Source organism: Daucus carota, chromosome 7 (genome assembly GCF_001625215.2).
Source record: "Daucus carota subsp. sativus chromosome 7, DH1 v3.0, whole genome shotgun sequence".
NCBI lineage: Eukaryota > Viridiplantae > Streptophyta > Magnoliopsida > Apiales > Apiaceae > Daucus > Daucus carota.
Window position 1 is genome coordinate 37147727 of NC_030387.2, and position 13249 is coordinate 37160975.

Below are 13249 nucleotides of genomic sequence, written 5' to 3' on the forward strand. Positions count from 1 at the left end.
TTCTTAACATAACATGCACTATGGTGATTATCTTGAAAATATTGGTTCTTCTTCTATGGTTTCCAATAATGGCTTTTTGGACCTGCACATTGAAAGCCTATGATTAAACTCATGGAATAAAAAATCATCAGTGTCCTCTATATTCAACTTAGGGGCAGCTTCTTCTTCTTTAGTTACAGCTTCCGGATGATTAATCACCTCAGGCAAGATTCTTGTTTGATTTCCCGTGGTGACTCTTTTGGCCTTGAGAAACAGAGCACCCATATCTGCAGCTGTGATGACTGAGTTGACTCTCTTCATTGGGAACATGACATAAGCATTTGCCACTTCGAGGTTTTGATCGGCAGTGAGGGCCACGAATCTCCGACCAATTTGGAGAGACTTGCTGTTGACGACGAAGAAGTTTGGGGATTCCAGCATTACCTCTGCTGCTTTGACAGGTTCACAGTAATGTCGAACTTCTCCTGTGGGGAATATCACCTTTGTCGTAGACTGGAAGTTTTTGATGGCTGTCGATGTTGTCAGAGTGCAGGAAATGTAGTTCCCCATGAATTATCAATCTGAGTTTCTGCGAGATAGATGAAACAGTTGAAAGCAGTTGGACGGAGAGAATGAAAGAATGATGAAGTTGATTCGAAGTATATATGCAGTATGCATATATAGTATGTGGCATGGTTTAACGAATCAAATGCAGTTGAGTCCGCGTCTGGTAAGGAAGCTCAAGAAGATTGCTCGTTTGGTAATAAACAATTATGAACAAGTCAGTGCTAAATTCATTGTCAAGACACAGCCCAACTATTACTTGATTAGGTCTCATCATTCTTCTCTTTTACGTGGCAAAACTTCTCGTAGAATTCCGGTCTGATCATATTTTTCTCTATCGTAGGAAGGCTTCTCATATTATTGCCATATATAAACTTTTAAAAGATTAAAAATGAGTGAGCATCTCCAACCATACAAATCTTTTGGCTAAAAAGTGAGTTGATATTCCAAATATAAAAAATTTAGCGAACCTGTTGAAAAAATCATACTCCAACCACGTGAACCTGTTGTCTATAATTTTAGCCAACCTCCTATGGATGGCTATATTTGTCGAACCTCTACAGGTCTGTAAGAAATATGTAGGATGATTGCACATTATTTATTATCATATTAAACTGATATATTCTATTTTAACAAACTAAAATATTAATAACATTCTATTTTTAAATTATAGGCAACCAATATAGCCAATATCATTGAAGTACAATATCTTACAGGTTCGGCAAATTTTACATAATATCATACAGGTTCAATTTAGCCAACGATTATAACCAACGCCGTTGGAGATGCTCTAAGAATTATTTGTCAAGCTTTCGATAAGGCCAATAATCATGAAGATGTTTGAATTTCTTTAAGAAAGAAGCAAATATTTGATTTTGCTCGTAGGTCGAATCTTCAACTATTACTCCCCTTATTTTGAAATATGAGTAAGTCGTTTGACTTTTTCACACATAATTCTAAATCGTTTGACAACATAGTTAAAATCATTATTTTTATTTTTTAATAAAAATATATGATTGATACTTTAATTTAAAGGATTTCATTTTTAAAATTGTGGTCAAAAAAATTAAAATTGTGTGCCAAAAATCAAACAACCTATATTATTAAACGAAAGAAGTAACTCGTAATTTAGTTCCTCGACCATGGACCAAAATTTGTTAGTAGTTCCATATACGAAACTGCATTGTTTGGATAAGCTTATTTATGAGTCCAAACTACTAGTGATTATTCACAAAAACAATCTTGCTCCTCGTAAATGACTAAACACGTAACGAGTAGATTCAGCAAAAAAACAATCGAGGAAACGATTGTAACAAACTTAGGTCAAAGAAAAACACAATTGGTGGTATGGCATGATGGGGAAGTTAGAAGTAAAGAAACAATGGGCAGGATGTCATAGTTGAGTAAAAGTTAGTGCATTACATTTTGTCTGCCTTTATTTGGTTGGGTGGAAGTGGAACGTTTCGTTAATTTTACACTTTTGCTTAATTTGTCAATAAGAAAACAACTAAACAAGTCAAATATTTAAACAATAAATAAGTCAGAGAGAACAGAATTTCATTTCGTTCAGAATGCAAATACCACTTGTGTTCTGCAACAACATTTTCTCGTTTGATAGGAGAGAATCACTAAAACAACACTACATATTACGGGAAGTTCAATAATGTCCTAACAAATGTCCGTTTTAAATCTTCTCATCCATCTTTCAAATTTTTTGAACATGTAGGGTCGGGAAACAAAAATGGCCATTGAGCCAGAAGCTCAGTGCAATGCCAAGTCATGCTCAACAGCTATTGTTCCGCTTCTTTCCATCCAGCATTTGCAAGCATCTACAGACTACAAACATAATGATACTCCTCATCAAAGAAAATAAGGATATTGCTCTTAACCACATCATCAAATCATCCTCCTGCATAACACATGTCCTGCAGCTCATCATTTTTTGTAGACAAATACATCTTTCGAGTAAAATTATCAATCGCATTGTATCACCAATTCCACGGAATCTAGAAAAAAATATTCAAAGCAGTCTGAACATCAGCACATGAACTCCAATTCAGATTCTCGCCACCACAAAGAGATAGTTTTGCAAGTTCAACATTTCTTTAAAGCAGATAATCCTTGGAACTACCCCACAAATAAGCAGGACACAGGAGTCAAAATTGCTTGCTACAATTACAACCTTCAATTACCATTTTCCTTTTAAAAGATTTAAAAGCAAAAATATATAAAGCAAGACTAAGATTATCATCAGAAAATCATATAGAGCACACAAGTGGATGATATAGGTGGTGTTTCCAGGATGAAATGACATTGAAATAGACATTTATCAGGATGACCACTCTTCGCTTTTGCGTCCAAGCCATTATACCTAGGGAAACCAATTTTATTCCCCAGAATTGGTAAAGGACGCATAACTATAAATTATTAATACCAATTAAACTGAAGGAATGCTCAGTGGAAGGAGAAGTTTATATCTGAGATTGTGGCAAGACCATTGAGTTCCGTCCACTGCCATATACGTAGAGAAATCTATCAACATCAGCAGATGTACAGGGAGTCAGGGACTGATATACACTTTTGACCAAAACATGGGAGAGGCCATTCTGCTAGAAAATGTAGGTCACAAACCCTATACAACTGCAACCATATAATTGACGACTTACATATATAATGAACAAGGGCTTCAGTGTGTGTAACAATCAGATCATGGATGTAATTATCTCACTGAAATCCGCTAAGATATTTGAAAATTATCATCACAAGCCCAAATTTCCTACAGAAAAAGCAGATATGTGACATGTGTTTTAGATCTGGGAATTAAACCCAGATCAGAAACCGTGGTCCACATAAGCCTCATCAGTGCATCAATAAATCTCTAAACACTAAAACATGATATGTAAGACTGTTAAACACTTGCAAAATACACTAAAACTCAACTAAAACAAAAGAAACAAAAAAACAGCAACTGTATTTACCCGAGAAGCAAAATCAACAGGAGAAGATAAACCTTTAGTGCCACGCGTGCTGTCACGTATGGAAAAGAACTCGCCACAATTTTCAATTACCATAAAAAAATTGGTTCACAAGTGAGATTCATTTCTTCAATTTTCTCATCGAGATTTTTCTTACACAGGCTGCCATAAGTAACTTGTTCCATCACAGCTTCTCAACTAACATACAGTTCTTAGGTCGATCTTCTATAGCTTTCAGCAAAAAGCATACAGCCACTTCCAATCCCTCATTCAGATCATCATCACCAGCTCCAATTCATTATAATCTGAGCGTTTGGCGATAACATAGGATCAGTGACAAAGATTGCTGAGGCTCAGACACTTGTGGGTACAACAATAGTCTGAACAACAAAAGTTGTTGTGGTCTGTGTGAGGCGAAGTCGTGCTAATTTCTTTATAGAATCAATGAGCAGCTCAAGTTCGAAAAAAGTATATTAGTCCATCAATTAGGCATTCCAAGTAATATAATCCTCTCTAATATCTCACCAAAGAACCTCCTTGCATAGCCCAAGTCCCAATCTGCAATAGGCACTAGAATGGTGATCAACTGGTCATCCTAGCACATCTATTTCAGATCTTTTATCGAATGCATGTCTTGCACTGTTAATTCTACCCAAATCTGTAGTAAAAACAAATCAAACCAGCCCGAAAAATTAACGTGAGAGGTAAACACATTTCCCCAAAAGCACAGACTACTTCAAATTACACAATTTTTTCCCAAAAATCCTGGTATGTTACCAATGTCACAGTGCAGGACATTTAATTTTAAATTCTTTAACAATCATAGAAAATTGATCACAATTTGTTAATAGTTATAAAACAACTAAAATCCACATGTAATTAAGATGATATAGGTGGCATTTCCAGGATAAAATGACATCGATATCGTACATTCATCAGGATGACCACTCTTAACTCTCGCGTCCAAGCCATTATACCTAAGGAAACAAAATTCATTCCCTAGAATTGGTAAAGGACGCCCAAAACACCAACAACAAACACAACTTAAATTCGAATAATCCGCTCAGTGGAAGGAGAAGTCGTTTAATAGCGGGATCACGGCAAGACCATCAAGCCTTGTCCACTACCCTAACACACCAAATAGGTGCTTAGCCTCATCACAGCAGCTATTCTGATCAAAATTCAAATACATGTTAATATAAAAATTCGCAAGAGGGGCTTCAGTGTGTGTAACAATCAGATCATAGATGTAATAATCTCACTGAAATCCGCTAAGATATTTATAATTTATCATCATAAGCCACTAATTTTAAACAAAAAAAATTACACACACAAATTCAGACAAGTTATGCTCAGACAGCCAAGGGGTTGTCTTCAGAAACTGGGGGATTAAAATTAAACCCACCAGATTCAGAAACTCTAGTCCACATAAGCCTCGTCAATGCATACGTTAATTAATTTAAAACATAAACATAATCATAAGAAATTGTACTAAAACTATGTTGTACTTATCAGATACAGCATAAACTAGAATGAATTATAAGAAGAGAAACAGTGGAGACGTGATGCTTTAAACATGAAATTAAATTGATGGGTAGGGGAGGGTGATTTATATAAAGAGGATGGGATAGAGTGTGAGGTTTATCTAGGGTTTTAGATAATTTGATACCCGTTCATGGGCTTTCTTACCTCTGGGCTCTGTCTATGAAATTACACTGGCTTGTAGTTACTTGTAACTTGTAAGTAGTTGTATGATTGAAACGTATTTGTTTTAATATATTTTTTATAAGTATGTTATTTAATATGTTAGAAAAGTTTTTTATCGTGAAACCCGTAAAAAGACTAACTAAGAAAATGATCTGAAGTGATATATTTTAATAATGTTTATATATGATTTAATTATAATAAAAAGATCCGTTAAGTTTAAATACCGACCGGCCAAATTCTTAATGTTTTGATTTTGTACTTATAATATAGGTTTGATTTGTCATTTCAATTTTTGAGTGACGAAACAAGAATAATAATTTTCCGACAGGAGGTTATTAGTATTTTTATCATAATCTAGGCTCCCATTTCAAAAAAGAAAAATTACCGTGTAATAAGAATTTGGAAAACAAAAGACAAGTTAGAGAAAAATTATAGTTGATTCTCTTATTATAATGATGTTTTAACTTATTTTGTCAATTGAGAAAACGTGTTTTTTTTTTCTATCGTAGCTTATTTACGTATTCTTGAGAAATTTACCACGTATATTTGAACGTGCTACCAATTATACACATTTTTATGATCGAAACTTTATCAAAAAAACATACTTCAGAAATGTATTGGTTATCCTGGAGCAACCGGAGGTGCCAAAAAAATGTGAAAGTGTGATGTGTGATCCTAGAGCCCTTTGGGACACGGGGATTAGTATTTTTTTATGATTTAGCAATATTAGCGTCCTAAGATTAGCACAATTGCATATTCTACCATATGATTTATGCAATCTGGATTTTCTAGTGACTTCCCTTAATGGCTCCATTGTTATACAAACAGAAGAGTCAATTTATAAGAACAGACTGCAGTATGCTTAACCTTAACATCGACTATGTTCTGGTGTCCTGATCATTAAGAGATTCAGTAAAAGTTGTGATAGCACTTCTTTAAAGGAAATCACAATTCACAAGCTTATTTTCGAGAACAACTCCTCAAAGTGAATTTGGTTTCCTCTGCTGCAGTGAATAAGATGCGTGTACTATCTATATCCTTATGCACCTCAAAGTGAATTTAGGCTCGAGACCATCATCTAGTTAGCAGCAACTCTAAGCAGCTTCATTTCTTGTTCTAGGATCCACACTTTTCATAACTTCTTCAAATTGCACACCCCAAAAACTCATATTATGTTTGATGTATTTGAACAAGTTGTAATTATACAACAGATGTATAAAAGAAACATTCAAAAAGTATTTCCAGCAGATTCTATGAAACTGGATCCCGAGGTTCAACTTATGATGCTAAAATATGTCAAGGGATTTCTTTTGAGACGGAGCCATGCAAGTATGCAACTAGATATCATACTTTTTTATTTGCAGACATTCAGACAACAGACAGAAACTAGTGTGTTACTTAAATTTATTTTTTGTTTTTATCGATAAGTTTGTTACTCTTATTTACGTGCGAGGAATTTGACAGAACAGAAGAAAAGATTACTATAGTTCATTCTATCCATCCTACAGCCGAAGCCCTTAAAAATGTCAGATGTAAAAGAGAAAAAAGAAGATTACAAAGCCGCAGCTAATTAGGAAGCCAAACTTCTGAACCTTGGCTTCTACTGGGGGTTCTCTTTAGCCATTTTCTCAGCCTTCGCAATCACTTCTTCAATTCCACCAAGCATATAAAATGACTGCTCCGGAAGGTCATCATACTTCCCATCCAAAACTCCCTGTCATGATTTTAGCAATTTATCGATCAGCGTTTTAGAGTCAGAGATGTTAAACAACATTTCTAATATAACAAATTAAGGACATCTTGATTACCTGAAAACTAGTGACGCACTCCTTCAACTCGACGTACTTTCCAGGCGCCCCAGTGAAAATTTCTGCAACATGGAAAGGTTGGCTCAAGAATCTTTGGATTTTACGAGCTCGGGCAACAGTGAGTTTGTCATCTTCACTAAGCTCGTCCATCCCCAAAATGGCGATAATGTCCTGAAGATTCTTGTAATTTTGGAGGACCTTTTGTACACCACGGGCAGTATTGTAGTGCTCTTCACCCAAGATTCGGGGAGTAAGCATACGTGATGTTGAATCGAGGGGATCCACAGCAGGATAGATACCAAGCTCAGAAATCTGCAAGCAATAAAAATAAACAATTGAGAACTATTTATTTCAGGGAGTGCATTATTTTGTCTTGTATTACTAAATTCTAACAGACCTGTCGAGACAACACAGTGGTGGCATCCAAATGGGCAAATGTGGTGGCAGGTGCAGGATCCGTCAAGTCATCAGCTGGCACATATATAGCTTGAACAGATGTGATGGATCCTTTCTTTGTTGTTGTAATACGCTCTTGAAGGCCTCCAAGATCCGTGGCTAAAGTCGGTTGGTAACCAACAGCAGAAGGGATACGACCCAACAAGGCAGACACCTCAGAATTGGCCTAGAAAAAAGGCAAGATGGATAACAAAAGACATGAGATTCACAGTTAGCCAAGTACAGTTTAGTAAACGAATGATTACTCACAGCAAATTTTATAGCCACCCTTACCTGAGTAAAGCGGAAAATGTTGTCAACGAACAAAAGGACATCTTGCCCCTCAGCATCTCGGAAGTGCTCAGCTACTGTTAGACCAGTAAGTCCAACACGAGCACGAGAACCAGGGGGTTCATTCATTTGACCATACACAAGGGCACACTTACTTTCAGCCTAAAAGTTGATGCAAAATGTTTAGAAATGGTAAACAAGCAACCATTTTAGAGCAACTTCAATTCCAAATCATTCGGTCACATCTACAACTTACAAACCTGCTGATCACCAAGTTTTATAACACCACTCTCCATCATTTCCTTGTACAAGTCATTGCCCTCTCGAGTACGCTCACCAACACCAGCAAACACGGAGAAACCACCTGAGTATAGAAACAGAACCACTTATTAGAGTCTTAGATAACATTAAACATGCAGATGATAGAGGCCAATGGAATCAGTACAAACCATGAGCCTTGGCCACATTGTTAATAAGTTCCATAATAAGAACCGTCTTCCCCACACCAGCACCACCAAATAGGCCAATCTTTCCTCCTTTCTGGTATGGAGCAAGTAAATCTACAACCTGCGATGCGACATGGATATTTATAGGATTGTAATTAAGAAAAAAATGTAAATATCATATACAAAAATTCAACATACCCTGCCCCATTTCAAGTTTCAACAGAGTGGCTTGAAAGTTGAAACACTATAACAAAGATGCTAATAGTATATAAAATGTTCAAGTTGTTATAAATCACCTTGATTCCAGTGACAAGGATCTGTTGTTCTGTTGCTTGATCGACAAAAGTGGGAGCTTCACGATGGATGGGAAGATAATGTTCAGTTTCTGCATTTCGGAACAATATGCCAAGTTATATTCAATCAGTACAGCTAAAAGTATACTGGTAACGTTTTAGAGGTACTAATAAAACAACAATTGAATCTTACTTATTTCGCCCCTATGATCAATAGGTTCTCCGATAACGTTTATAATACGACCAAGTGTTGCCCTGCCAACAGGTATCTGGACACACGCGATTGCAAAGACAAAGATTCGCAATAAGTTTGTGAGTACACTAAGAATGCAACATAAAGCGCCTATGATTAGAATCTTTTAGCAAATATGAAATAGCACAGCAAAATCATTAAAATTCAAATTGATCACATTTCTGCAATTTAAAATTGACACTATCATAACTTTTTCAGGGTGAGACTTTTGAAACTGGATCCGTCACTGATGTACATAATATTAAACACGAATACATTTTATGTAATGCAAATTTTATGTAATGCAAATGCGGATTCAGAGAGAAAAGTGCATTACAGTGATAGGAGCGCCAGTATTAAGAACTTTCTGGCCGCGAACAAGGCCTTCAGTACCATCCATAGCAATAGTCCTGACCGTATTCTCCCCCAAATGCTGCGCCACCTCAAGCACCAGCCTGATCTCGAAATCAATCACCTCCAACGCCGTCATAATCGGTGGCAATCCATCTTCAAATTTAACATCCACAACTGCACCAATAATCTGGCACACCTGCCCTATCGCGCCAGCTCCCGTCTTCTCATCAGTAATAGTCCCCTTCCCTGCCCCCGCTGTCCCTGCTGGCTTCGCCGCAGCTGGCTCCTTCGCTGGAGCTGCTGTAGCATAGCGTCGCAAAATGCTGGCAGACGAGGATTGATAAGAGGTTAGAAAAGAAGGCCTAGGGTTCGAGAATGAGGGCCTGAGAGAACGACGCGTGGAGGAACGGAGAAAAGATGATAACAGTCTCCGTGAAGCCATGGATGAATAAATGTTTGTTAGGTTTGTTTAATGAGTGTACATTGAGAATAGAGTGACAGTAGGGGAGTGCAGAGAGAGTGTTGAGTATATAAGAAAAGTAGTTACCATAATATTTGGATCTCTTTCGTTTGTAACGATCAACACAGTGTTTTGCGTTTGACAGATTCAAATGAACTTGTCATCCCCGCTATTTTGCCGCTCTTCTTCCTTATCATCTTATTCTTTTTCCTTCAAAATCCTTTTTTTTTTCATGTTTCATCGTGTAATGTTTTTCTAATAAATACTTTTATATTTTTTTTGAAATTGTTAGATTGTTTGATAAATTAATATACGTATCGAAGGGAGCTGATATTTTAAGTAAATGAAAATCCTATACAAATCTATCTTTTTTTTTTCCTATTCTCGTATAAAATTATCTTAATTTACTGCTATCCCTTATCATATACATGTGTGTGAGATTGGGTACTTTTTTTAAAAAAAGGATATATAATTTATCTATATTAAATTTGAAGGAAAAAAATTCAAAATTCATAATCACAAATATTTAAGTTTAATTTAACCAGGAAGGCAAGATTATGACATGATATATGTTAAGCTTCTTAAAAGATATATTCATCAAATTTCAGAAAAAAATAATTAAAATAATTACCGATAAATAATTCTTGGTGATTGAACGATTCGATTTTAAAAATCCAATTACTTTTTATAAATTTTTCTTAATTGAAGTATATTTAATAATATTAGTCACCAACGATTTGATTTTTAAAATTCGATTAATTTTTGAAAATTTTTCTTAATAGAAATATATTTAATAATTTTATTAAAGATAAATTACTATATTTCTTTAAATATGAATAATTGCAAAATTTATGAGATAATATATACTTTTTTTGTAAATAAATAACTAATACTCCCTTAGCCCAGCTATTTGTTTACATATGGTTTGAACACGGAATTTAGGAAAATAGTATAAGTAAAGGGAAAAAAAAGTGGATAAAGTGGTGAGATTCATTTTAATGTATAAAAGAGAGATAATCGAGTAAAACGAGTGCGAAAAAGGAGAGTACGATTGGATAGACCAAGGGTTTATCCTTTGTTGTCCCAGATCACCCGGGTTCAACTCCGACTCTCAAAAAAAGTATTTGAACGAATATTCATTTGTGAGTGAAAATGATGGGAAGTATTAAAACACATACTCGCTCATTCGGAGAAGTATTAGAACAGATATTCATTTGTAAGGAGAAACGACGGAAAGTATTAGAACAAATAGTCACGTGTAAGACACACGAGGAAATTGTGCGACTCATCAACTATTTTTTATAAGTTTTGAGATGTAAAGAATTGGATATGTCTCAAAATTTGTGTCCCTTTTTTGCACGTGCTTTGAGTTGAAAAAAATTATAATTCCATATATTAATTTTCAAATAAAAAATTACATCCATATATTTATTCAAAAAGATATTAAAAAATAATATGCGAAGCCATAAATTTTTTACATCTCAACTTACCCGCAAAAGGTCAAAAGGAACGCTTATCTTGGGAGAGTCGAAGTATCAACGACGCTTTTACCTTATCCAAGACCAAGAGGAGGGGGAGAGTGTACTGTGTGTTTTTTCCAAACAGGCTCAGTTACTTACTTACTTGTCTCTCGTACTTCTACTCTACTTATATATACTAGCTTATAGCCCGTGCAAGACACGGGTGCTTTTTAATTAGTTATGAATTTTTGAATATATTTTAGATGGTGTGAAATAATTTAATTTACAAAGAATAAACTAAAATTTTTCAGTCAAATAAAGATTTATATTTTAGATTTAACTAATTTTTATTGAAAGTAAAATTATGATAGAATAACGTGATTAAATAAAAAAATTATTTAGCAGCTGAATAAATTCTTCAAATAGTTAATTTTAAATTAGGTCAAATATATATGTTTTAATGAGAATGTTAAAATATATATTTTTTTACATATTATAATTAAAGGAGGCCTATAAATCCATATATAAACAACCCAATAAACATAATCAGAACTGTTGTAAATTATATAATTTTTATATGATGTTCGTATAGTTTAGAATTTATCTTAAATTTTAGTTGAATTGAATCCAAAATATAAGTTTTTCATAATTTAATTTTTTTTTTAAGTTCACTTATATTTGATCGGTAATATTCCTACTGGAAAGTTAATTTGCCAACTAAAAACTCAAAAACACATTTGCATTAAGAATACACTGACCATAGGTTTTCAAATGAAATTTACACAATACACTATCATCTGGAGTAATTTACTGATTGATGAGTAAGTACCTAATTTCATTAAGAATTGGTGTATTGATTGTTCTACTGCTCTACCTGTATTGTTCTCATGTCAGAGATCAATAATTTTGATGTCACACATATTTAATGCACATATCACACGCTAAACTTTACTTACATGGTTCCTGTTGTTGCTTGTTTTGTTCTTGACGTAGTCTGTACCGTTCTCTACGACCCTTGTTACGTTCAATTCTCCGTTTTTCATTCATATTATTTGATTCGTCATGCAAATCCATGTCGTTATCTATGAAAAATTGAATAAATCAATATAATTTAGACAAACAGAAAAAAATAATAAAACAAATACATAGCAATTTATCAAATAGCAGTAAAAAAAAAAGAGAAGCTAATTACCTTTGTGAGTTTGGTGGAGAAGTTTGGGGAAGAAAGAACTGTTGCAAACTTTGTTAAGATTGAGGCCAAAAGAAACATCGGGAGATTTCCAAGTTAAAATCTTTGAAGAAGAAGACGCAAGAATGGGGTTAAGATGAGGCTCATATGAGGTAGTTTATATAGAAGATCTCGACAAATTTTATGTTTCGAAGATTTTGGTTGTAATTTGTTTTTGACTAAAAAAATAAATCATAAACATGCATGCAAGTAGAAGGCATAATTTGTCTTGGATTAGGAAAATGGGTTAAAAATATGTGTTCTAATATAAATGTATTTTAGAATTATTATAATGCGATTTAATAAAAAAAATCAAAAACACTTGAAAGACAGAATTTGTTTTGGATTCAGAAAAGGAATTAAAATGCAAGTAGATATCAGTTGCCTTATAAAACAGAAATTAATTTTGTTCTAATCTAACGGTGCTTATTTATTCAATATACGATCCAACGGATGATAAACTTTTAGACCAAAGGACCATGCGACCAAATTATCTCTCTTACGCTTATTATATATAAGTAGGTAATAGTAGCCCAACAGGTTCGTGTCAAGCCTACCTCCTGAGCAAATAAATTACCTAGCTCCGAACCTGAGCCTAACTCCGAACCTAATCTCATCTCATATATATAAAAAAAGATGTTATTCATAAGACTCGAACTCAGGACCTCTCCGATACAAACACATCACTCAAACCACTTGAACTGGACAAACAATTAGTTTGTTACTCAAAAGCATTAACCACATACTTTAAGACTTTGTATTTATATTCGTTTCAATATCTTATTTATTTGAGATAAGTTGTTATTTCAGTTAAGTCTCATATATTGTTTACATGATAGATTAATATCTATAAATTAATTATTTACGTAAATAAATTTAAAATTGAAAAAGAATATGAATAATCGGGTTCGAGCCATGATTCAGATTTCTAAAAATAGATATAATTTATATTCGAATAAAAAAGAACGAATTCGAATCTAACTTAATAGTTTAAACGAGCACCGATACAATATTATT

The 13249-nt window shown here is 34.2% G+C and overlaps 2 protein-coding genes, 1 long non-coding RNA gene and 5 other non-coding genes across 8 annotated transcripts; all 8 read right to left on the reverse strand.

The window, feature by feature from the left end:
* Positions 1-27: 27 nt before the first annotated feature.
* On the reverse strand, positions 28-549 carry LOC108194993 (uncharacterized). The gene has a single exon (XM_017361927.1). The coding sequence runs from the start codon at positions 547-549 to the stop codon at positions 28-30; it is 522 nt and encodes a 173-aa protein (XP_017217416.1).
* A 1534-nt stretch (positions 550-2083) lies between these two features.
* Positions 2084-5242, reverse strand: LOC108194094 (uncharacterized). Its single transcript, XR_001801339.2, has 2 exons — positions 3522-5242; positions 2084-3419 (listed from the first exon to the last, which is right to left on the reverse strand). It is a non-coding gene; the product is annotated as an uncharacterized LOC108194094 (long non-coding RNA).
* Positions 2824-2947, reverse strand: LOC135148130 (small nucleolar RNA snoR80). Its single transcript, XR_010286023.1, has one exon. It is a non-coding gene; the product is annotated as a small nucleolar RNA snoR80 (small nucleolar RNA).
* On the reverse strand, positions 3225-3312 carry LOC135148121 (small nucleolar RNA R11/Z151). Its single transcript, XR_010286014.1, has one exon. It is a non-coding gene; the product is annotated as a small nucleolar RNA R11/Z151 (small nucleolar RNA).
* LOC135148129 (small nucleolar RNA snoR80) lies at positions 4404-4528 on the reverse strand. Its single transcript, XR_010286022.1, has one exon. It is a non-coding gene; the product is annotated as a small nucleolar RNA snoR80 (small nucleolar RNA).
* LOC135148123 (small nucleolar RNA Z152/R70/R12) lies at positions 4577-4685 on the reverse strand. Its single transcript, XR_010286016.1, has one exon. It is a non-coding gene; the product is annotated as a small nucleolar RNA Z152/R70/R12 (small nucleolar RNA).
* LOC135148122 (small nucleolar RNA R11/Z151) lies at positions 4734-4821 on the reverse strand. Its single transcript, XR_010286015.1, has one exon. It is a non-coding gene; the product is annotated as a small nucleolar RNA R11/Z151 (small nucleolar RNA).
* Positions 5243-6603: 1361 nt separating the features above from the next.
* Positions 6604-9639, reverse strand: LOC108195506 (ATP synthase subunit beta, mitochondrial). The gene is made up of 9 exons (XM_017362471.2): positions 9068-9639; positions 8692-8767; positions 8502-8590; positions 8209-8326; positions 8020-8123; positions 7763-7921; positions 7431-7655; positions 7034-7345; positions 6604-6939 (listed from the first exon to the last, which is right to left on the reverse strand). Exons 1-9 carry the CDS (start codon positions 9524-9526, stop codon positions 6826-6828), a joined length of 1656 nt encoding a protein of 551 aa, XP_017217960.1. The 5' UTR covers positions 9527-9639; the 3' UTR covers positions 6604-6825.
* Positions 9640-13249: the final 3610 nt, after the last annotated feature.

Excerpts from the sequence above, each read along its gene's own strand:
- LOC108194993 (XM_017361927.1), bottom strand. The coding sequence starts at position 549 with ATGGGGAACTACATTTCCTGCACTCTGACAACATCGACAGCCATCAAA.
- LOC108195506 (XM_017362471.2), bottom strand. The coding sequence starts at position 9,526 with ATGGCTTCACGGAGACTGTTATCATCTTTTCTCCGTTCCTCCACGCGT. Across the intron at positions 8,327-8,501 it reads TCCTTGTCACTGGAATCAAG|GTTGTAGATTTACTTGCTCC; the intron begins GTGATTTATAAC and ends GTCGCATCGCAG. Across the intron at positions 7,922-8,019 it reads TAAAACTTGGTGATCAGCAG|GCTGAAAGTAAGTGTGCCCT; the intron begins GTTTGTAAGTTG and ends ATCAACTTTTAG.